Source organism: Hypanus sabinus, chromosome 1 (genome assembly GCF_030144855.1).
Source record: "Hypanus sabinus isolate sHypSab1 chromosome 1, sHypSab1.hap1, whole genome shotgun sequence".
Taxonomy (NCBI): domain Eukaryota; kingdom Metazoa; phylum Chordata; class Chondrichthyes; order Myliobatiformes; family Dasyatidae; genus Hypanus; species Hypanus sabinus.
The window spans coordinates 143,348,762-143,373,887 of NC_082706.1; the positions used below are offsets into that span (position 1 = coordinate 143,348,762).

The following is a 25,126-nucleotide window of genomic DNA, read 5'->3' on the forward strand; positions in this document are numbered from 1 at the left end:
TGACTGCGCTGCCCAACCTGCTGAGTTCAACCAGCTTGTTTGTACGTGTTGATTTGACCACAGCATCTGCAGTGTACTTTGTGTTTAATCTTGGCCAACTCTTCTCTCTTGCCTCTTTAATTCTCTTTGCTCCACAGTAATACTGATATATCGGACTTCAGCTTCTCCTTCTCAAATTGCTGGGTGAATTCTATCATATTATGATCACTATACCCTAAGGGTTCATTTACCTTAAATCTGGTTCATTGTCAGCACCCAGTGCAAAATAGCCAATCCCCTAATGGGCTCAACCTAAAACTTGTCTAAAAAGCCATCTCATAGGCATTGTGCAAATTCTCCCTCCTGTGATTCAGCTCCAACTTGACTTTCCCAGTCTGCTCACATATTGAACCCTCCCCACCCCATGATGATTGTAACATTGCCCTTTTGACATGCATTTTCTATCTTCTGTTATAATTTGTAGACCATATCTTTGCTACTATTCAGAGGGCTGTATATAACTCCCATCAGGGCCTTTTTACCCTTGCAGTTCCTTAGCTCTATCCTCAATAATACTACACTTTCCAATCCTTTGTTACCTCTTTCTAAAGATCTGATTTTGTTTTTTACCAACAGAGCCAAACAACCCCTCTGCATACTTGCCTGTCCTTTGATACAGTGATTATCCTTGGACGTTAAGCTCCCAGCTATAATATTCTTTCAGCCATGATTCAGTGATGCCTACAACATCATACATGCCAATCTGAAACTGTGTTACAAGTTCATCTATCTCACTTGGAGACTGTTTGCGGCCCTGAATGGAGGTGAGGGTGGAATTGAATGGCAGTTCCTGTGTTTGCAGGGATAAATGCCAGGAGGTGAATAGTGGGGAGGAACGAATCACAGAGAGAGCAATCCCTGAGGAAAGTGGAGGGTAGGGGGAGATAAAGATGTGTTTAGTTGAAGACTTCCAATGAAGATGACACAAGTTGCGGAGAATCATGTGCTAGTGTGTTCGGGATTTCCAGCATTTGCAGAATCTCTTGTGTTTTTGATAAAAACCCCATTGAGATATTTTAAACAAAGTTATGTTGTATTCTTCAATATTTTTCCAAGGTTATAAATTTCAGACCAAGATTTATTAATGGATTATACAATCAGAACTCTAAACATGTAATAGTAGAGCTTCAGAATTATTGAAGGAGATGCAGGACTAAACATTATCTAATTCTTTGTTTATGTAATATTTGAAAGAGTAAGTACTTCATATGCTCATTCACAGGAGGTTGGGCATGTCATCAGACATTACAGTAAACTTCTACAGAGGTACTTTTGAAAGTATTCTGAGTGGATGCATCATCATCTGGTATGGCAACTCAAATGCACAAGAACATAAAGAAACTGCAGAGCAGTGACATCAGCCAAATACATGATGGGTGCAACCCTCCTCGCCATTATCATCTATCATGAAAGTTCCCCACCATGTGGACCATGGCATCTCCTCACAGCTACCATCAGGCAGGAGACACAGAGGTTTGATGACCTACACCACCAAGTTCAAAAACAGCTACTTCCCTTCAACTATTCAATTCTTGAACCAACCGGCACAACCCTAATCACTACAGTTTAACAATGCTATGACAAATTTGATCAGTTTATAATAAAAATAGTCTTGTTTGTTGTTTCATTTGTGATCCTTCTTGTGAAAAAATGTGCTTAATTTATGTTTAACTTGTGGTTTCCTTGTGAATGTTGTTTATATGATGCTACGAGCCGGTGATGCTGCTACAAGTAAGTTTTTCATTGCACCCAGCATGCATGTACTTGTGCAGATGACAATAAACTCAACTTTGACTTTGATGATTTAGTGGTAACAGGCAAGATCAGCAGTTCTCCACCGCCTCTCAATGGTTACTGAACCAGTTCAGAGAACGTTGTTTGAACCTATGTGCCTGTGATGTTGCTACAAGCAGGTTTTTCATTGTACCTGTAACTCAATATACACATGACAAAAACTTGGTTTGAATTATCCATGTTGTGGGAAAGGACAACATATAAGACCATACCAGGTAGGAGCTGCTGATTTCCTTCCATGAATCACTTTAGTGAACTAGATGGGTTTCTATGACAATGCAGTCACTTTTGATTTAGATTTATTGGAAGTACTTAAGTTTTATCTCTATTTTTTTGCTGTGGGATTTGAACTTTCCTTTGATCTCACAGACCGAGCATTGCTCCAGTAACTTAACCATGATTCCATCAAATCCACAAGTCCTCAGAATTCACACGTGTTTTAGTAAGGAAATAAATGTGTATGTGTGGTGAACTATGTGCCTGTCGGGACACGCCCCTGCTGACTGCTCCTGTGGCTCCTCCCACAGGCCCCTGTATAAAGGAGACCTGCGGCCTGACGCTCGGCCTCAGTCTCCAAGACCTTGTATGATAGACACTCACTCCTGGTTCCTTCTTCCAGTCAATAAAAGCCGATATCTTGCCTACGTCTCAGTGTGAGTTATTGATGGTGCATCAGTATGTACAATATGAACAAATTGCACTAAAGTCCTGTTCTGATGCCAGTAACTATATGAGGAACAGACATTTTGGACTGGTGCTTTCATAGAGTTAAAGAGCATGGAGAGAGGCCCCTTGTCCTAACTCATCCATGCGGACCAAGTTATCTACTTTAACTAGTCCCATTTACTTGTGTTTTACCCAAATCCCTCAGCCTAAGTGCCTTTGAAACATTGTAATTGTATCTGGCTCTAACACTCCCTCCGCCAGCTTGTTCCACATACCCACCAATGTCTTGTAACACTCACCCCTCTGTAAATCTTCCCCTCTCTCCTTAGATCCTCTCATTCAATTACTGATACCGAGTTCAGAGAGTAGAGATGGGGAAAGGGAGGAGAAAACATGAGGCCATTCAGTTCTTTAATCCCAGTCTACCATTCAAAGTTGATAATCCAAATTCATTCTCCTTGTCCTCTCCATATCCATGAATCCCTCTATTCTTGAGGATAATATCTAATTCCTTCTTGAATATATATTCACTCATTTAGATGCCCTTTGACCCCTTCTCTTCGCTTGCCTATTACCTCTGGTTCCCCACCTCCTCCCCCTTTTTCATGGTCCACTGTCTTCTCCTATTAAATTTCTTCTACTTTAGCCCTTTACCTCTTCCACCTTTCTCCCCCCAACTTCTTACTTCATCCCATCTCAGCCAACCACCTCACCTGGTTGCACCTATCATCTGCCAACTTTTACTACCCACCTCTGCCCAACTTCTTACTCTGGCTTTGGTCCCCTTCTTTTCTAGTCCACATGAAGGGTGTCAGTCCAAAACATTGATTGTTTATTCCTGTCCATAGATGCTGCTTGACCTGCTGATTTGCTCCAGCAGTTTGTGTGTGTTGCTCTTCAATATATTAAATGGTTCTAGTGGCTGAGAATACCATTAGTTCATAACTCACATGAAAGATAAATTTCTCCTCATCTCAGTCCTCAGACTAATTGCCAGATTGTCCATTCCATCCCATTACATCACAAACATTTTGGCTTCCATCAGTATAGTTGCTGCTCCACAGCATTAATTTAACTCACCGTCTCAGCCATGCTGCAGGGGGACAGTACTGGTCCACTACTCATCAAAATTCAAAACTTCAAAATAAATTTATTATCAGAGTACATATATGTCACCATATACAACCCTGAGACTCATTCTCTTGCCGGCGTACACAGTAAATCCAAGAAACATACTGTAAGAGAATCAGTGAAAGACTCATCACAGGGAGGACAATCAGTGTGCAAAAGACAAACTGTGCAAATACAAAAGGAAGAAAAAAGGAAATTAGAAATAACAACAAATAAATAAATAAGTGTCACGAACATGAGACAGAGTCCTTGAAAGTGAGTCCATAAGTTGTGGAGACGTTTCAGTGATGGGGCCGGTGAAGTTGAATGAAGTTATCCCACAGGTTCAAGAGGCTGATGGCTGATAACTGTCCCTGAACCTGATGGTGTGAATCCTGAGGCTTCTGTACCACCTTCTGATGGCTGCAGTGAGAAAAGAGCATGGCCTGTGCGGTGGGAGTCCTTAACGATGAATTCTGCTTTCCTGTGATAGTGCTCCGTGTAGATGACTTATAAACAATAGCCCACAAGAGAAAATATCTTCTCCACACCTATGCCATCAAGACCCATCAGGCTATATTTCAAACAAATTTTATTTCCCTCTTCCTCAGTCATGGAATTGAGTGTAGAAGCTGGGAGGTTATGCAGTAGTTGTACAACATAAGGGTGATGCCCCATTTGGAGTATTATGTTTTGGTCACCCTGCTGTAGGAAAGACATTATTCAACTGGAAAGAATGCATAAGAGATTTACTAGGGTGTTGCTGGGATTTGAGGAACGGATTTATAGGGTAGAGGCTCAGCAGGTTAGGACATTTCTGGAGTGTAGGAGAACAAGGTATACAAAATTATGAGTGCTATACATTGGGTGAATGCGAGAAGGCTCCCCCACACCCCTGAGGTTAGGTGAGATTAGAACTGGGCGTCATGGGTTTAGGGTGAAAGGTGAGTTAATATTTAAGGGACATCTGAGGAGGGACTTCACTCAGAGAGTGATATGAGTGTGAGTTAGCTGCCCATGGAGGTGGTAGATGTGTATTCAAATGTAACATTTAAAAGAAACTTGGATAAGTATGGATAAGAGCAGTTTGGAGGGTTATGGTCCATGTGCAGGTAGATGTGATTAAGCAGAATATCAGCTTAGCACAGACTAGATGGCGGAATGGTCAGTTTTGTGCTGCATTACTCTATGATTATATGAGACTGAGAGGTGATATATAGAAGTGTATAAGATCATGGGGGGCAGAGAAAGGGTGAATACCCTTAGTCTCTTTCCCAGGTAGGGGAAACAAGAACTAGCAGGCACAGGTTTAAGGTGAAAAGGAAATATGAATCTGAAGGGCAACATTTTGCACATAAAGGGTAGTTAATATATGGAATGAACTAGCAGAGGAAGTGGTTGAGGCAGGTACAATAACCATTTTTAAAAGGTACTTGGACAGGAATGAGGGATTGGAAGGACATGGTTCGAGTGGAGCTATCTTGGAACAGCATAGACCATTTGGGCTGAAGAGCCAGCTTTCAAGCTGCATCTCTTTTCTATGATTCTAATCCTGTTTCCAGTCTCTCCTGTTTCTATCAGGCAACCAGAAGGAAACATATCCTACCCTGGTGGTTTCAAAACCTCCCACAGAAAGAATTCCTAAAGAGCTTCTATAATAACTGAATCAAGTTTTATTTAAATAGTTTGCATATTAATCATTCAAGTATAAAAATATAAAATTAGCAGCAAAATTTAGTAATATATTTGGCCCCACAGAGTACAGCACCAGATAGGAAATAAAATACTTGATTCATTTTTCACAGAATTAGTGGGTCTTTTCTCGTTTAATAGTAAAATAATTGCAGTTACTTTAAGCCAAACATAAATGCATCAAATTCACTGGACTAAACTAGAAAAATGCAAATTCGAGTTACAATAAATTAATAGTTCTGCGTCTTGATAGAGATTCAATCATCTATTGGCAACAAGTGCAAGGAATTATCTTCAGAGGCGTAGCAGCAATGATGATTTACACTGCAGGACACTGAGTAACGCTGACAGCACCTTGAACTGCTGTGGGTTTCCTGAGCGACACTGGCTTCACGTTGACCATTACGTTCCTCATACAGCCAATGAATGAAGAGCGTGATGGGATGTGAGGTACCTGTATGCCATCTGCAAGGTGAGAAAGAGCAAAGAGCATTAGAACAAAATAGCATGGAACGCAGAAAGTGCCCAGTCCCTGCCACCTCTCGATACTGGTTGTATTACTTCTAGAATGCTGAGAAGATTTATGAGGACGTTGCCAGGACTAGAGGCCCTGAGTGATAGGAAGAGGTTGGTCAGGCTAGGATGTTTGAGAATGAGGGGCGACCTTATAGAAATGTTTAAATTTATAAGGGACGTTGATAGAGTGGATGGTTACAGTTTTTTTCCTAGGATAGGGAGTCCAAAACAAGGTAGCAGAGAAAGAGGGTGAGAGGGGAAAGATTTAAAAGGGACCTGAGGTGTAAATATTTTATGCTGGGAGCAGTGACGAGATGGAATGAGCTGCCAGAGGAAGAAGTTGGGACAGGTACAATAGTACAATTAAAGAAGCACTTGGATAGGTACATGGAGAGGTGAGACTTGGAGGAATATGGACTGAATGCAGGGAATTGGGACTAGCTAGGTAGGCACTGTGGTTAGCATGGACTAGTTGGGCTGAAGGGCATAAATCTGTGCTGTATTGCTCTATGACTACACTCTAGTCTTGGTACAGGATCTCAAGTGAAATGCCATCCAATGCTGCTCAACTTGCTGAGTTCCTCCAGCACTTCGTTTTTCTTTGCTCCACTATTTTTAAATCCTTAGTTCTATGTTCTTCCTCAAGAGGAAAAGTTTGTGCCAATGGGTGGCTTACTAGTGAACTATTGTTTACTGGTGTTACCACATTTTTCACTTTATACAGTGATACAGCATGGAAGGGCCCATCAGCAAATCAAATCCATGCTGGCCATCAAGCATCCATTCACACCAATTCTTATATACCTACTCTCACTAAAATTCAGCTTTGGTCTTAGTATCTTTTTCTGTTACTCTGTGTTAAACTCTGTTTGATAGTTGCACCTTGGCATAGTTTAAATTTGTTGTATAATTCAATTGTTATCAGAACGTCTGCAAGTGTTAATGTGCAGAGAGAAACAGTCAATATTTTTAAATTTTAAGGGAACACTGATTTTTACTTCAGTAACAAGCACACTACCTGGCAACCCTCCAACGTAGAGAGGGTCTGCTGTGTCGGTGGAGAGTGAAGCCGAGGGTCCAACAACATGGTCGCGTTCAGTGTCCACATCAAGCTGTACAACGTTATTTCTTTTAATCACTGTTTTAGAATTAAAAAAACATTTGAATGACTACAGTTTTAACATTCTGTGACTGCTGACTTCTGGAATTTCACTTCTACAGGTATACTGTTGGAACTATCCTGACTGGCTGCATTATTGTCTGGTACGGCAATTGGAATGTGCAGGAACACAGGAAGCTGCAGAGAGTAGTTGGCTTTGGCCACAACACCACAGGTGCATCCCTCCCCACAATCAGTAGCATTTACAGGAGGCACCCTGCATTGTCAATGATCCCCACCATCTAGACCATGTCATCTTCTTGCAGCTACCATCAGGCAGGAGGTACAGAAACCTGAAGTCCCACATCATCTGGTTCAAGAACAGCTGCCTCCCTTCAACTGTTCAGTTCTTGAACCAACCAGTAGAACCCTAATCACTACAATTTAGACATAGTATGAGTACTTCAATCACTTTGCACTAAAATGGACTTTTGTTCTAATTGTGAATTTTTTTCTTGTATAAGGTGTATAATTTCTGTTTTCCTTGTTACTGCTGCTTATATGATGCACTGTACCCTCAAGTTGAAAATAAATTTTTCATTGCCTCTGTGCATATACTGTACTATACGTACTTATGCATATGACATTATGTGACAGTGACATTAACAGCCTTGGAAATAAATATTCTCACCTGCTATTCTGTGCCACTGTCCGTCACACAGTGAGGGTGGTGTGACAGATGTGTTGAAGTCACCTGCTCCATTATTAACATGGACTGTAACCTGTGGACAGAATCAGAGCATTTTTCATAAGATATAGGAGCAAAATTAGGCCTGCCATTCAGTAAGACTGATGGATTTCAAGTCTATTGTCCCGCCTTAAACCCGTTACCAATCACGAACCTCTCAGCCTCTGGCTGAAATGCACTCAATGATTTGGCCTCCGCAGCCACCTGTAGCAACAAATCTTAGAGAATCATCATCCTCTGGCTGAAGAAATTCCTCCTTATTTTAGTTCTAAAGGAATGGTATTCTATTCTGAGGCTGTGCCCACACATCCTGGGCTTCATAGCAATCCCTTCAATCCCTCTTCCCCATTTATCTCCCTGCAATCTAGTCTCTCTCACATACACATCTGCTCCAGTATAAATTAGTGTCAAGATCAGCACAACATTGTGTGCCAAATGACCTGTCCAGTGTTCTACTGTTCTAACTCCACCTAATTCTCCCGCCAACAATTTACAGCCACCAACTCGCCTACTGACCTACAGGTCCTTAGGATGTGGGAGGAAACTGGAGCACCCATATAGTCACAGCAAGAACATGCGAACTCCACACAGGCAGCACTGGAGGTCAGGACCTTGTGCTGTGAGACAGCAACTCTACCAGCTGCCCTACTGTCCTGCCCTTAGTGCAGGACACAGACTAATTGCTCTCAGAGCACCGACTTGCAGCTGTATTCTCCTCCTACAGGGTAAAGGATACAAAAGCCAAAAAGCACATACCATCAGGCTGAAGACACCGTCTGCCTGTATGGTCCCTAATATGATAAACTGGACACTTGATGTCACAATCAACCTCAGTCTGACTCTGTGCCTCATTGCCTGCCTGCACTGTATTTTCTCTGTAATTGTCACACTTCATTCTACATGATGTTATTGTTTTACTTTGCACTTAATGCACTGTGCAATGGGTTGATCTGTACGCAAACCCACTGCACTTTAGAACATGTGACAATAGTAAACCTATTTATCCAGCAAACCCTCCAGCTGAAGCTTGGGGGAGCGATGAATAATTTATGCACCATTGGGAACAGCTGGAAAGGCAGAAGATCTTTGAGTGATAAATCGATCAGTTGCTAGGTTATCGAGGTCTCAGGAACATCGTGATCAGTTGGTCTAAATGGTAACAGCCATAAAACTAGGTGAACTTCATGAAATTGCTGAATAGCAATGATTTTATTTGGGGTGAGGCGGGATAATTAACCTCTGGGGGAATATATCAACACTGATATTGCTGTCTGGTTTGAAGATAATTGAGTAATTCCCCTGCTCAAAAACTGCACTTCTCTAAGTGTCTGAAATGGATTTTACCCACAGAATTTGAGACATAGAGATTCAAACGTCACGGAATTAGGCCCTTTGGCCCAACTGGTCTATGCTCACCAAGTTCCATTCTGAGCTAGTCTCATTCGCCCACAGTTGTCTCTTATCCCTCTATGCATGCGGCTGTCCAAGAGTCTTTTAAATGACAACACCTATAGGTAAGGTGCTACTTCAAGAAGGCAACATCCTTTATCAATGATCCCCACAATTGGGATCATAGCACCTTCCAGATCTTGTCACTGATTGTGTCTTTTTTGAACTAATGTGCAAAAACATTAGTCTTTCCTTCACTGTCCTGTACAATGTATACACAATGTAAATTCTGTGCATCCTCTGTACCTACATGTCTGTGGTGCTGCTGCAAGCAAGTTTTTCCATTGTACCCATACAACACTATACTTGTGCACATGACCATAAACTCATCTAGACTTGTAAACACTTTTAGGCAACAGGTATCTGGAATTGACTGTCTGAAAGGGTGACAGAAACAGTTTCAATCATTAATTTCAAAAAGATGGACAGTTGTGATGGAAATTACCAAGGACTTTGTGGGAAGGAAATGGCTTGTTCTTGCAGAGACCCTTTGAGATTCAAGGGCTTGATTGGCCTCTTTGAATGCTGGAACAAACCTATTACTGAGGTGATGTCTAATGTTGAAGCAGACACTTAAAAGAGAAGAAAGAAAATAAGCACTACACGTCGCTGTGTAACAGGGCACACTTACCTTTCCTTGGTACATATACAGACTGAGGTAGTTTCCATGAGGGCTGTTGATGTGGAAGAGAACACCAGTCTGAGTTCGAGGGCGCACCGCAAAGAGGAGCTCAAAATCCTTTCCCACCACAAATGAGTTATCTGCAAATGAGCAACTAGGTATTAGGCATTTACTGCACAAGTGTCTAGAATATCTATCCACTGGAGGAAAATGGGTCCTTTCCCCACCAATTTCAAACAAAGTGTGCTGAGGAGAGCAGATTGAAAAGACACAGCAAGGGGGAAAGTTGGATAGGGAGAAAGGACAAGAGAAAGAAAGGAGAGAAAGTGAATGAGAGAGAATGCAAGACAGAAAAGGGAGAGAAACTGAAGTAGTGTGTAACAGAGACAAGAAAAATAAAAAGAGAGTGGAATGCGTTGTTTTGGCTCAATGACCAGCACTGTCCAAAGGTGTACTGGGGGCTGCCTGCAAGAGTCACTGTGCTTCAACAGAGCAAGCCCACAACTTACTAACCCAAAAGTCTTTGGAATGTGAGAGGAAACTGGAGCACCTAAAGGAAACTCACATGGGAGAGAAGTGAAGGAAGTGAGAGAAGAGCAAAAGAGAAAGTGGGACAGAAAAAAGTCAGAGAAAAAGAAAGTAAGTGAGAGAGAGGGAAAGAAAGAGAGAGAAAGCAGTCACTAATGTAATGTAGAACTATAATGCAGAACTGTGCACATGTCAAGGTCAACCCCACACTTTAAGTTTACATCCAACTGGTATAACTCACAGAGTCCAGAAATTAATGCTTCAAACCCAATTTATAAATTATTATGGAAATGCACTGTCAGTAACATGATTGATAACACCTTTAACTTCAAAAGTTGTCCATAACATTTGGCCAAGATATTATAAAACACTTTAAAATTAATTTGCACACTGTTGTGGATGTTACCATCAGGTCCAGCAGTTATTGTGCATTTCTGATTGCCCAGAATCTGAGGCAATTAAGAGTTACTCACACTGGTGAGCCTGGCAGCACGTACTGTATGGCCCAGACTTGGTAAGGATGGCAACTTTAATCTCTGAAGGACATTGAGTTTTTATACATTAATCCGTAGATTCAAGGATGCTTTTAAATTCTATAGTTATTTAATTACTTACATATTTTCCCATTCTGCAATGATGTGATTTGAACTTAAGCCTCTGGGCCAATAACCCATATTTTTGGCTTACCATTTAGTTACCCCACCATTACTCCACACATCAGCAGATGGACTGAAATGCAATTTGAAATACAACTTTTCAAAGGGAATCAGGTAAATCAGAAAAAGATAGGATGCTGGTGAAAAGCACAGAAGAGGGAACATTTCAGAGAGCTATCACAAAAATGGTTTATTTTAAAATGCACAAGGACCAATTATTCCATGAGACCCAAACTGAAAATTTAATTTGGAGACACAAAAGAATGCAGATGGAGGACTCTGAAACAACGAACGATCTGCTGGAGGAAGTCAGCGGGTTGAACAACATCCGTGGGGTGAAAGGAATTATCAACTTTTGTCCTGAAGACACTGACATTTCCTCTCCCCCGAAGATGCTGCTTGACCTGCTGAGATTTTCCAACAGTTTTTTTTTGCAGAAAGTTTCTTCCGGAGGAGACTGAGAAAACAATATAACAAACCTAAAACAAGATGTGCTCCTTCTGCTGCGAAGTAAGCTCCTGGCTCACTGCTGCCATCGAAGCACGGTGTGACTCCAAACGTCCGCGAGGGAGGGTGCATCTGATTACCATCCAGTTTAAAGTTCCTTATACATCCATGGAAGCTCTGTCGTGGCAACTGCCAGGCACATAAATGATTATTAACAGAATCAAATTAGTAATGTTTGTCAACTAATTGTAAATTATGACAAGCGAGGAGCGGGTGGAGCTGAGTGAATAAATAGATAGGGTGAATACCAGGCTTAAGGACAGCTCCTTTCCACTTTTATATGACTATTGAACAGTCTGATAAGATGGACTTTGGTCTTTTGGCTTTGCAGTATACCTTGTTATGACCTTGTACCTTATTGTCTGTCTGCATTGCAATTTCTCTATAGTTGTTACACCTTTTTTCCTACATTTTGTATTTGTTTTACCATGTACCACCTTAATGAATAGATCTGTATAAACAGTATGCAAGACGAGTTTTTCACTGTACCTCACTGCAGGTGAAAATAATAAACTAATTACAATTCCAATTAAAAAAAGAACAGCAATTTTCCAGGGTTGGAGAAATGGAGATGAGAGGAGAGAGACTTATAGCAACCCCAACAGCTACTTCTTCATCCAGAGGATGTTGCATATATGGAACAAGCTGAGATTGGTATGCTAGCAACAGTTAAGAGGCAGTTGGACAGGTACATGGATAAGAAAAGTTCAGAGGAATATAGGCCAAACATGAGCAAATAGGCTTGCCTTAGAATGGACATATAGACACCATGAATGTGTTGGGCCAAAGAGTCTGTTTCAGTGGTATATGTAGGACTCTGTGACTCTACGAGCTGGTAGGTGATGAGTGAATCCAAGTGAGGAGGAGTAGATGGAGGAGGAGAAAGTGGGAATAGCAACAGAGGCAGGAGGTAAGAGGAGAAGGGCTACCACTTAGGCCTACAAAGTGCTAGCCCTTTGTCCGTACCCGATGGCTACCAGGAGTGCAGATGGGAAGAGTAGGGGTAGGGGACCCAGTGAGAGGTTTTATGTGAGTGATGGGCAGATGGACTGGATGAAGGAGGTAAAAGAGAACAGGGCAATGGGGGCTGGGATCAGTGTAGAAAGAACTGGATGGATCGGGGGTAGAGAGGGGAGGGTGAAGAGGGGACCAGGTTAAGTGCAAAGATAAGAATGAAGGTTGTAAAGTTCACTTTACCTTGTGACTGTGCTGTCCTTTCTCAGGGGGTAATCCACCCAGGTAGAATGGTGATTCCACTTTCAGGAATGGATCACTGGCCACAGTGTCCTGCTGTGTCCGAAGCCCATCAATAACAAGCTTCCCTCTGTTATTTTCACGACTGAACACCACCTGTGAATTAAAAAAAACAGGCAAGTTAGGCGGGATCAGTACAGGAAAGCCTAATACCTAGTTATTGTATGAATATCATCTTGTAAACTGGTGGTATGGCTGAGGTGAGGAGGGAAGCGTACACTTAAGATGGAGATACAAGAGAGCCAGTAGACCCTGGAATCTGGAGCAGCACACAGTCGCTGAAGAGATTCAATGGGTCAGGCAGCCCCTGCGGAGGGAAATGGACAGTCGATGTTTCAGGTTGAGACACTTCATCTAGACTGAATGGCCGGTATGAAGAGGTAAGGAGAGGGATGGCAGATGATGGGTGGATCCAGATATGGAGGGCTGATAAGCAGATGGAGGAGGGCAGGATGGGAATAGCAATGGAGCCTGGGAAGTGAGGGGTGGAGGTGACAAAGGGCTGCAGAGAGTGGGATCTGACAGGAGAGGAAGGCGAAGCAGAGAATAAAGGGAGGGAGTTGGGGAGGGGAGAGGAATGGTGGGAGGGGTGTGTGGTTGATGAGCAGATGGTGAGCGTGGACGAGAGGAAAGGGGCCTAATAGATCAGGAGGAGAGAAAAAAGAAAAAGGTGCAGTTACCAGAAGTTGGAGAACTCAATACTCATGTAGTGGGGTTGTAGACTGTCCAGGCAGAATATCAGGTACTGTTCCTCCAGTTTGCGTTTAGCTTCAACTTAGGTTGCAAATGGTTTGATTAGTTGGGCAGAGAGTACTGTCCAGAGCAGTGTGAGCTCTTGTATCTTGCAGTTGCAAAAAAGCATGGGGATATACAATGAAAAACATACTGAGTGGCCTAAAAGAACAGAGATCTTATAGTTTATGTCCACACAATCCTAGTCACAAAAGTTTTTTGTTATTACTCAAAACATTAACTTAAGGGCAGCAAGGTTGAGCACAGTGTAACATTCCTAGTCACTGTGTCACAGGAGAGATCGCACTGGGTAGGGTGTAGAGGACATCTTGCCAACACTGGAAGAATGGAAAGGTTGGGATTGCTGTCTTTGGAGAAGAGGAGATTGAGGGGGCACTTAGCTGTGACATATAAAATGAGGAGGCTGTATACAGTAAATATGGGCAGCACAGTGACACAGCTAGTAGAGCTGCTGACTCAGAGGCCCAGTGACATAGGTTCAACCCTGACCTCAGGTGTATTATGTGTGGAGCTTGGGTGTTCTTTGTATGACCTCATGGGTTTCTTCTGGATGCTCTGGGATCAAGTTCAAGTTTATCGTCATTTCAACTGTATACATGTATACCGCCAAACAAAACAGCATTCGTCTGGACCAAGGTGCACACCACAGTACGTATAACTCACACAGAACATTAAAGAAATACAGTGGATTCCATCAGGGAAGATGCTTATTTGTGACAACTCTTAAAGAACAAAATCTAATCCAAAAAAATCAGGATTCCCTTTGTTTATTTGGGACGCTGTGCCACTTAATTGAGGCAGGACAGTGTTGCCAAACAATTTCCAACTAGACTCAGACATGTGCACTGAATTAGGCACTGAACCATGTGTAGAGTTGGATAGATTTTTGCATAACAGGGGAATGAAGGGTTATGGGGAAAAGGCAGGTAGGTGGAGATGAGTCCATGGCCAGATCAGCCATGATCTTATTGAATGGTGGAGCAGGCTCACTGGGCCAGGAGGCCTACTCCCGCTCCTATTTCTTATGGTCTTCTGTAGAGCAAAGAGTTTTCAAATAGCATCGGTTGCGTGCATTTGTGTTCAAAGAGCAGTGATTTTGTCACTGATAGTTGGTGAGAAATAAGTAGCAAGATAATTCAGAACTCTTTTGCTCACTGCGGTTTCAAGCATTTAAGATGTGGAGATATCAGAAGCAGCTGGGAGTGAAAATGAAACAATGTCATTACTTCAACAAGTTAGGGACTATGACAAATTTGAAGGCATCAACAATCACCTTGAATCTTACAATGAAAACGTAGATTTGGAGGATGCAATTGTTAATAGCATTGTATGGAAGCAGTCTATTATCTACACGGGTGTCTGTGCTGATCTTGTTCATTTATAGTCAATGAAAAGAATGTGACAGTGTTCAGGTACACTGGATGAATTCCTCCGTTGATATCAATTAGGACAAAGACACAGTTTTATGGTTCTGTAGTGGTATTGATAGTATTCTAATTAGTTCTGTATTTCATTTAAGTACGTAATTTGTTACTCAGTTAAATGGTAGTTTGTCTTTTATATATTTAACTATTTCCATGAAACCTCAGCTGATTGGGGCAGTTGCTTAATTGGGTCAAAATGTACTGGTCCCAATGTGCTTCAATTAACCAAACTTTTCTGTACTAACAAACAAATTATAACATTCATATCACAAGTTTAAAAAGTAAATAGTATAACAGTATAACGCTACTGGCGCTTCATACGTTGTGAGGCCTGGATGGTGCCAGGGAGTTCTGTCGTCTCCCACATCTCAAAAATTTGAAGTTCATGAGTTCAATGAGTTCATGAGTTCAATAGCATGTAGTGTTATAGGATGACAGAGAATTGAGCAGATTGTTATAGAATCATAGAGTCAAATGGCACAGAAACAGGTTGTTCAGTCCATTATGTCTCTGCCATTGTTTTGGGCCATCCACATTCAACCCATTTGCCCACATTAGGAATCTACTCTTCCACACCAAACCATTTTAAGTGCGTGTCTAAATGTCCCTTAAACAGTGTGATTGCATCTGATTCCACCACCTCCTCTGGCACTAAGCTTCAGATATCAACCACTCTGTTTTCAAGAGAAGATTCCTGTCAAACTTTTTCCTTTCACAGTAAACCTATGCCCTCTTGCTTCTGAATACCTAACAATGGAAAAAATTCTGACCATTTTCCCTCTCATGTTCTTGTACCTATCTCAAACAAGAGAAAGTTTGCAGAGCTGGAAATATGCGTGTTGCTTATACACATCGATCAGGTATCCCCTCAGCCTCCTTTTCTCTAGGGAAAATTAGCCCAGCCTATCCACTCTCTCCCCTTAACTAATATCCTCCAAACCAGACAACATACTGGGGAATCTCCTTCGTACTTTCTCCAGCACAAACACACCCTCCCAATAGAGTCGTGAACAAAACTGCACAAAAGTGCTCCAAGTGCAGTCTAACCAATGTTTTGTAAAGTTGCAACACAATATTCCAATTCCTGGACTCTCGTCATGATCCATGAAAGCAAGCATGATTACCCTTCCTGGTTGCCTTCATGATTACCCTATCTGCCTATGTTACCACTTTCAGGGACTATGGTCTCGGAACCCAACGTCTCACTGTCATTAAGGACTCATTGACTGCAGAGAAGTCAAAACAGAGCCTGTCAAAGCCCTCAAGAGGGAACAGGGAGGTGCCTACTGGTTGGCGTGGGTTGGGGACACCAGATGGCCTGTTTCTGTGAATCAAAGATTCTTTGAGGATGGATACAAGATGGATTGTAATTGGAGTTGGTACTGATGTGATGGATGAAGGAAGACCTCTGTGGTATTTGTTTTTATGAGGTAACAAAAGTAGAAGAGGGTGTAAGTTCTTTCCTTACTGTCCATCAAACCCCCACTCCCAGCTCACCGTGTGCCACCGCCCATCATTATGTTTCGACCTGCTTCGGATTTTCAGTCGCTTCCCGTCAACAGCGAAGACAAAGAAAAAGCGGCCTCTTGAAACATAGAGGGTCATGTAGGATTTCTCTGAAGCATCTGCCACATAGAAGATGACTCCTTCTGGGGCGAATGTCCGCACATCAATGGAAAACTTTGACCTGAAACACAGCAATGTTGCAGTGAGAATATGTGCAGATGGATTTATGATCCCCAAGCACAGAGGCGGGCGGCGATGGGTGATGTCGGAGATAAAACGCACTGACTTCCTTTGTCACCTCAACCTGGTCTGATGTCAGCAACGTGTAAGGTCTGAAATTAGCCACAGAGTCATAGACAACATAAACTGGCCCTTCTGTTCAATTTGCACATACTGACCAAGATTGTCCATTTGTCTATATATGGCCCACATCCTTCTAAATATATATAAAGAAAAAGGATAAAAGGTTGTACTGGAGTGCGGCTTCTTAATGCAAGCTACTCTTTACAGACCTACTCATTACTTCTATTGTAACTGTTCTACTCTTTCAAATCAAAATTCTTTATCTCTAAGAATATGTTTTATTCTGCATTCTGTTCCTGTTTTATCTCAATGCATTGTTTCAATGATTTGATGTATATGGACAGTATGCAAGATAAACTTATCACTGCACACTGTAATGTTACAATAATAATTTATTCACTAATTACACTTCCCTTTCTTTGTACCCATTAAAATGTCTTTTAAATGTTGTGATTGTACTTGCTTCAACTACTTCATCTGGCAGCTCATTCTATATATCCATCACCTTCTGTAAGGAAAAAAAATTGCTCCTCTCACCTTAAAAGCTATGCCCTCCAATTCTGGAATCCCCAATCCTGGGAAAGCAAAGCTCTGTCTATCCTATCAGATCTAATAAACCTGCATGAGGCCACCCTTCAATCTGCTATATTCCAGTGAGGTCAAACCCAGCCTGTCCAATCTCTCCACATAACCAGAGACCTCCCACCCAAGTGCCAACCTTGTGAATGTCTTCTGTACTCTCTTTATTGCTACCTCATCTGTCCTGTGGTCTGGTGACTAGAATGGTACACAATACTCCAAGTGTGGTCTGAATAATGTTTTGTACCACACCCTATCCTTGTTATATGTGGGGGATATGTTCCTCGCAGTCAACGCATAGTATGGAAAACACATAATATAAATAATTTATTTAAATGGAGAAAATAGGGATCCGTTCCGGTGGGCTTCCTATATATCTGTTATCTGTAATTTTTTTCACATTTTCATATTAATATGACACAAAAGCAGTACCACAAGGCAACACTGGTATTATATTTCATCAATTTAAGGTAATATTCAATGTAATAACTCGGCCCTGTTTATAATTTTCAACTTCCTTTCAAGTGTTAAGGCGGTTCTCTGCCGCTTGGCTGATGGCCCGGGACTTGACATAGGATACTTTGGAGGCATAGTTAAATATTTCAAGCACAAAATCAGTGCACCGTAGGTAGTAACAACAAAAGTTTAAGAGCGCAAGATCGCACATCCACATGCTTCCAAAACCAATGCGAGACTGGTGGGAGTGAGACTGTGAGGCGTACACACATGACTTGTATTGATGGGAAAGCGGTGCTTCTCATCCCAACAGCCTCGCATAACTGAGTTTTGGACGCATATAAGGAAAAGATGGTAGAAATAGGTTTGACGCATAACCATGAATCCGCATTGTCTGAAGATGCATATAATGAGGATAGGGTGTACTGTAATGTGACATCCCAACCACCCTTTTCATGAAGAAGCTGCCCGATGTTCCTTTTCAGTCTCTCACCTTTGATCTTAAACCAATTTCCTCTTGTTTTAGCACTCCTCCCAGGGAAAAATATGTACTTTCACCCTGTCAATGTCCCATCATGATCTTCTATACCTCTATCAGGTCACCCCTCACTCTCCTACATTCCAGGAAATAAGGTCTTAGCCCATGCAACCTCTGCTTGTAACTCAGGCCCTCCAAATCCAGGCAACATCTCAGTAAATCTTTTCTACACTTCTTCTGGTTTAACAGCATCTTTCCTATAGAAGGGTGATCAAAACTGTCTCAGTACTCCAAGTGTGGCCTCACTAACAATTGATACAACTTCAGCATAACTTCCCAACTTTGATGTTCAGTGCCCTGAATTGAGTTGAGTTTGGTGGGTGAATTTAAGGAGGATGTGGGTAGCTGTGTGAGAGAAAAAGAAGGTGTGTGAGATGGTTGAAAAGGAGTGGGAAATAATTGTGGCACCAATTACTGCCAGCTTCTGAATGAGCACTTGGAATGCTCAGAGCTGGGAAATGGAATTCAATGGGTCAGTTAGTGAATGCAATGGGCTGAATGGCCTCCTTCTTAATTTCAGTGATACTTGTGGAGTCAGAATCTAGAGTCTTGACTAATAGAATCATACAACACAGAAACAGGTCCTTCAGCACAACTGAACCATGCCAGCCATAATGTCCCTTCAAAGCCGGTTCCGTTTGCCTGTGTTTGGCCCTTAGCCTTCTAAACCTTTCCAATCCATAAACTCATCTAACTGTCTTTTAAAAGTTTGAATTGAACCTGCCTCAACCACTTTCTCTGGCAGCTAATTCCATATAGATACCACCTTTTATATAAAAAAGTTGCCCCTCAGGTTCCTATTAAATCCCTCCCCGCTCACCTTAGAATGGTGCTTAGTTCTTGATTCACTAACCACGGGGAAAAGACTATGCATGTTCACACTATCCATGTTCCTCATGATTTTATACACCCCTATATGATCACCTGTCCGATGCTCCAGGGAATAATGTCCTAGCCTTTCCATTCTCTCCTTACAAACCAGTCCCTCAAGTCCTGGCAACATCCTTGCAAATCTTTTCCGTACTCTTTCAGTTTAATAACATCTTTCCTATAATGATTGAGAGACTTTAAGTCCCAGCAGTGTAGCTGATAATTTTTAATTCAGTTCATCAATAAGACTGGAGAAGAAAGTTAGTCTTGGTTGTGGTTACCATTAACTGCACTAAGTCTTGAAAAACCCATTGAACCCTCTGAAGTCCCTCAAGAACAAATATCTATTGTTAACAGAATTACCTAGTCTGGCCTATATGTGACTCCAGAACAAACACTGTACTTGACTCAGAGCTGCTCAGTTTAAAGCCCATCAGGGATGGGCAATGTTGACCTTCAGCCAATAAAAACACCCATAATTACCTTTCATTAAAGGACTTGGGAATGTGATCATACTCCAGTCGACTATACGGTGAATTTCCAAATTGGTAGGCTCCATTGATTGCCTTTGGTTGCCATGACATCTGACATCCATTAAACTCCTGGCCTGTACTTTCTTTCGTTGAATGCTCAGGAACAACTTTGTGATTCTTTCCATTCTGCTTCAAGGGAAATATTATATCAGCATGAACCCTCTGTTAGTGTTAGCTGTTCATTAATGTTACTCCAAGTTCTGTGGTAGCAAGTTTACACACCTTAATAATCTTCACGGTTTCCTGGCCGTTTGGCTTTCTGCCTTCTTTCAACATGAGCATTTCTGGAGCTCTCTGTTGGCGACATGTATCCAGCCTTACATTGGAATCCTCAGTCAAAAATACAAAATTTTCAACTTTAGCAGTTTGGTTTACCCTAAGAAGGGAGATAGGAGTTGTGATTAGTCAGGGCTTCCTTGTGATTTGAATGTGGATTGGCTTATGGAATGTAACAGAAAATAGGGGAGAGGGGAAGGGAAGGGAAGGGAAGGGAAGGGAAGAAAGAGAGAGAAAAAAATATAGATATCAAATGTATTTACTTATTCAGAAAGACATTGTTGATACAGCCATCAAAGTTCTGTACACTTTTGTTCCCTCCCAAGTACACTGTGTCTTGTGGGGCATATACTTTCGATTCCACTGTTGTTTCATTCCGGTCCAGGTCATCTACATTTAAGTAGACCCTAGAAATGTAAACAAAAAGGAAGTGGTGACTATAACTTAATAACTTGCTATTACCACTGTTAGTACCCAGATGGATGTTGTTTCTCAGGCTTACATTAGGCTTTGTTATAACAGTGCAGTAGGCCACAGTGAGCTACATCTTGCTCATCATTTCTGTAATACAATCAAATGACCATCTTGAGTGAAAAGGCTGGAAAACAATTTCTTAGGAGTTGCTCACAGCTCCATGTGCCGTGCGGATGGGGTGTCTGGTCCGAGAGACTCTCTCATGTCGACTGCAAGAGACAATTTACTGAGTTGACAACAGATCCAGGAAACAATAGTATGAACACACCTGTCCCCCTGTCTCTGGACTGAGACATAATGGTCAGTGCCATCATTGAAAGAGCTTTTAGATGTAAGTGTTTCCCCCAGAACCTTCACCTTCACTTTTCCACTATCCAGAAAGACTTCAAGAAGGTCCTAAAAAAGTAAAGGAGATGTTTGCTTTCAGAATATGGCAGTGGCAATGTTGCTTAATAATCCAAAATAATACATTGTTTGAAAGTCAGAGTAAAGTTAAGTGTCATATTGGGAACGAAGCACTTGATTTTGGTCATTAGCCACACAGTTAGTGTAGGTAACGTTGTACTTGAAGAATAAGTTGGTAGGTGGGATTGGATGGGAAAGGGACAAGGACTGGTGGGATGCCTGTGGGAAAGAGTGGGTTTAGACAGGGCTGATTGCTGGGAGGGGCTAGCAGGGTTGAGGGTAAGAGTGGGCAGGGCTGGTTGTTGGTGGAACTGGATTTGGGTGGTCCTGACTGTGGGTGCATAGTTGGGAATTAATTATCCAGGAGAGACTAAAATGCTGCTTAGATTAGTGTGTATTAGCTGTAAGAAACTGGACAAACTTGGGTTGTTTTCTCTGAAGCATCGAAGGCTAAAGGGACACTGGACAGAGATTTATAAGAGTAGGAAAAGCAAAGATGGCATCTTTTTCCAGGGGTTGAAATACTCAAGGACATGCATATAAAGTAAGAGTGGATAAGTTTAAAAGAGAAGAGCAGGGCAGGTTGTTATACACATAGTGTTGTGGGTGCCTGAAACAGACTGTCAGGGGAGATGTACGAAGCAGATTCAACATCAAAGTTTAAGAGACCATTAGACAGACAAATAGGGAATTTTGAGATATAGACCATGTGCAGGCAGATGGGTTTAGTCCAAGTCTGAGGGTTGCTCCTGGACTAACACATATCCCTTCATCAAAAGCTAAAATAACAGATTATCAGGCCCTTACTGCATGGTAGCTATGCAAGTTTCTATGCACATGTTGGATTACTTCCAGCAATGTCTGTTTCACTCCTGCTGAAATATTTGGGGCTGTGAAAGGTGCTATATAAATATATCAGCAGTGAATATTCCAACACATTTAGTCTTCGTGTACTGGGGTCTACTCTTTTCCCTGAAGGATGGCTTTCTATGCTTTGGAGAGTTTGGAGTACTTTGATTGTGACTGCATGACAATCATTGACTGCTTCATCAATCTTTGGTGGAGGAAGGAGGAAGGCACTTACCTTTTCATAAGAGAACAGCAGGGCGTTGAGCTGACTTGTGGAGAAACCGAATCCGATGTGGAAGTCGTCAGGGAAGGAAATGCTGGAGGCATTCAGGCCCAGGAACCCCTTGCCGGTGAAGTGGGCATTCCGTACCAACTGATGGAAGCAACAGGAGAAACATGAGATCACTTGGCAAGGTCCCATGAGTCTATTCCACTATTCATCACCATCGCGTCTCATCTTCTAGCTCATAGAAAAGAGGCCCTTCAGCTCAACTCATCTATGTTGACTATATTGACTAGTGAGCTAGTATCATCTGCCTATGTTTGGACCATAGTCCTCTAAACCTCTCCTATCCGTGTACTTTACTGTCAGCAAACAATTGATACTAGGGTGTACATCACAGTGATACTTGATTCTGCGCTTCGCGCTCCCTGACGTAAAAATCAAATTAAATATAATAAAAATTGAAATTATAAATCATAATTAGAAAATAAAAAAGGGAAAGTAAGGTAGTGCAAGTCAGGTCCAGATATTTGGAAGGTATGGCCCGGATCCAGGTCAGGATCTGTTCAACAGTCTTATCACAGTTGGAAAGAAGCTGTTCCCAAATCTGGCCATACAAATCTTCATGCTCCTGAACCTTCTCCCAGAGGGAAGAGCGACTTCTCCAGATGGCTTCTAAATGTTGCTCATGTACTCACCTCACCTAATATTTCTGGCTGTTCATTCCAAATGCACATCCCCCTTTGTGTAAAGAAGCTGCCCTGATGTCCATTTTAAATCTCTCGCTTCTGATCCTGAACCTCTGCACTCTTGTTTTTAGCACCCCCTCCTTGGGAAAGAGACTATGTGTTATCACCCTATCTTTGCCCCCCATGGAATACATTTCTCTCAGGTTAACTCTCAATCTCCTACATTCCAGGGAATGAGCATCATTCTCCTGGACAATCCTCAAATTCCTTGGCTCCCTTAATACTCAGACGCTCATCCATGCTTTGATGAAACTCAACAGCGAGTTCCCGTAACCCCCAGGGTAGAGATTTCTAAAGATTTATCAAGTTCTGAATGAAGACATTTCTCCTCATCCCTATCCTCAACGGACAACCCTTTAGAGTGAGATTGTGCCCAATGGTCCTGAAATCCTCAGCCAGGATCAACATCATCCCAGGAGTCCATCTTATCAAGGGCTGTAAGGGTTTTGTGATTTTCAATGAGACTACCTCCTGTTTAAGCTCTCGAATATAGAGGCCAAGTCTACTCAATCTCATCATAAGGCAAACCTACCATCAATGGAAGCAGTCTGTGGAACTTTTGCTGAACCCATCCCTTCTTAGATAAGGAGATAAAAACTGCATGAGAGTCCTGGTGAAATCTCACCGAGGTCCGATGCAAAGATTTGAAAATTACTTCCTATCTTATTCTTATTATGTTCCAGATTCCTGAAATACTTCTGTCAGATGTCCTTTCTTATCAGTAATCTACCTGAGTACCAGTATAACAACAAATACTTAAGGCAACTTCTGAAAGAGTCTGAGATGTGGGAGGAAACATACACGTTCTACATAGACCACAGCCTTAGGGTCAAAGCTGGGTTGCTGGACCTGTGAGGCAGTGGATCTCCCTGCTGAATCACAGTAAACACCTTTTTACCAGATAATGTGCCTGAACTGCTACTTCTGGGGACGTCCAGTGAAAAAAAAATTAGTTTTTGCCATCTGACAAATGTGCAGAAACATGAAGCTGCAGAGAGGAGTGGGTTCAGCCCAGTACATCATGTGTATATCCTTCTCCTCCATCAATAGAACCTATAGGAGGTGTGCCTCAGGAAGGCACTATCCATCATTAAAGACCTGAGCCATGCTATCTTCTCACAGCTGCCATTGGGCAGCAGGGATACAGGCTTGAAATCTCACTCTACTAGATTCAGGAGCAGCTACTTCCGTTCAATCATTGGACCTCTAAACCAGTTAGCACAGCCCTAATCACTACCATAAAGCAACAGTAGGACAACTTTGATCACTTTGCACTAAAATGCTGTTCTAATTGTGTACTTTCTTGTAAAAACTGTGTATACGTTATCTGTTTAATTTGTGTTTTTCTTGCAAATGCTGCTTATCTGATGCTCTGTGCCTAGGATACAGCTGTAAGTTTTTCATTGCACCTGTACATACATGTGCTTCTGTATCTGACAGTAAACTCGACTTTGACTTTAAAATTACGAGCATTCATTGACCTAAAGCAAACACAAATCTACTAGAGGAATACAATGGGACAGGCAGCATTTGTGAAGGAACGTGACTGATTAATGTTCAGGTTCCCTTGTGAATGTTCCCTTCATGAAACCTCTCAATTTGAAGAGTGAACTATCCACTTCCTCCCACAATTGTTGCCTGATCCACTGAGTTCCTCCAGCAGCTTGAATTTTGCTCCAGATTCCAGCATCCACTTGCATTGCCTTGAAAGTGGGTTGTGAAAGGTACTGTAAGAATGAGAAACTTTTTGTAGATTAAAGGAGTCTCTGCTTTTAATTAGCAGATGAAATTACTGAGAATCAGCCCAAAAGATCTTCAAAACTCACCAACAAATCTTGTGAGCATCTTTTACTAACTCCGATGGTATATTCTCTGGATAGGTCTTTGTTGTTAGAGGATACCTTTGGATTTTTCACACAGCCTCTCAGTGAAGATTTCACAGGCATGTTTAAACTGCAACAAAAGATATCACACAGAATTACAGCACAGTTCATTTGTCCAGGACTCTGCTTACCCTTCAGCTGAACTCTCTCCCAGTCAAACACAGGCATTAGCACATTGGAATTGAATTTGGAATTGGTTTAGTGTTGCCACATGTACCAAGGTACAGTGAAGAACTTGTTCTAAATACTGCTTACACAGAACATTTCATTACAATGGTCAATTGAGATAGTGCAAGATAAAACGGTAACAGAATGCAGAATAAAGTGTAACAACAGCTACAGAGAAAGTACAGTGCAGACAGACAATTTGGTACAGAACCATAAAAATTTAAAGTTCCCATCCCCGTAATTAAATCTCTTCAAGGGTTCTTCCCCTGTCTATTGTTGTAGTCTTCTGCAGTCCCATGACCTCCAAGATCTCCTCCAAAAAAGCTCTTGGGTGCCCTCAATCTTCACAGTGACTGTACCATTAGTTGTCTGGTCTCCGAGTGTGAGAACACTTTGACTTTCTCCATCTGTAAGATCACCGAATCCCCATTCTTCCTCTGGTTGAGTGTGAGCTGGT

General features: G+C 41.9%; 1 protein-coding gene across 1 annotated transcript in view; it reads right to left on the reverse strand.

Moving 5' to 3' along the window:
• Positions 1-5,267: 5,267 nt before the first annotated feature.
• Positions 5,268-25,126, reverse strand: part of LOC132404944 (laminin subunit alpha-3-like) — a 307,054-nt gene continuing 287,195 nt past the window's right edge. The window contains 13 exon segments of the mRNA XM_059989599.1: positions 5,268-5,766; positions 6,836-6,955; positions 7,608-7,698; positions 9,745-9,875; positions 11,399-11,555; positions 12,624-12,776; positions 16,355-16,544; positions 19,593-19,771; positions 19,865-20,018; positions 20,182-20,325; positions 20,661-20,788; positions 21,882-22,019; positions 24,445-24,571. Of these exon segments, the coding sequence (XP_059845582.1) occupies positions 5,621-5,766; positions 6,836-6,955; positions 7,608-7,698; positions 9,745-9,875; positions 11,399-11,555; positions 12,624-12,776; positions 16,355-16,544; positions 19,593-19,771; positions 19,865-20,018; positions 20,182-20,325; positions 20,661-20,788; positions 21,882-22,019; positions 24,445-24,571 (1,858 nt within the window). The 3' untranslated portion in view covers positions 5,268-5,620.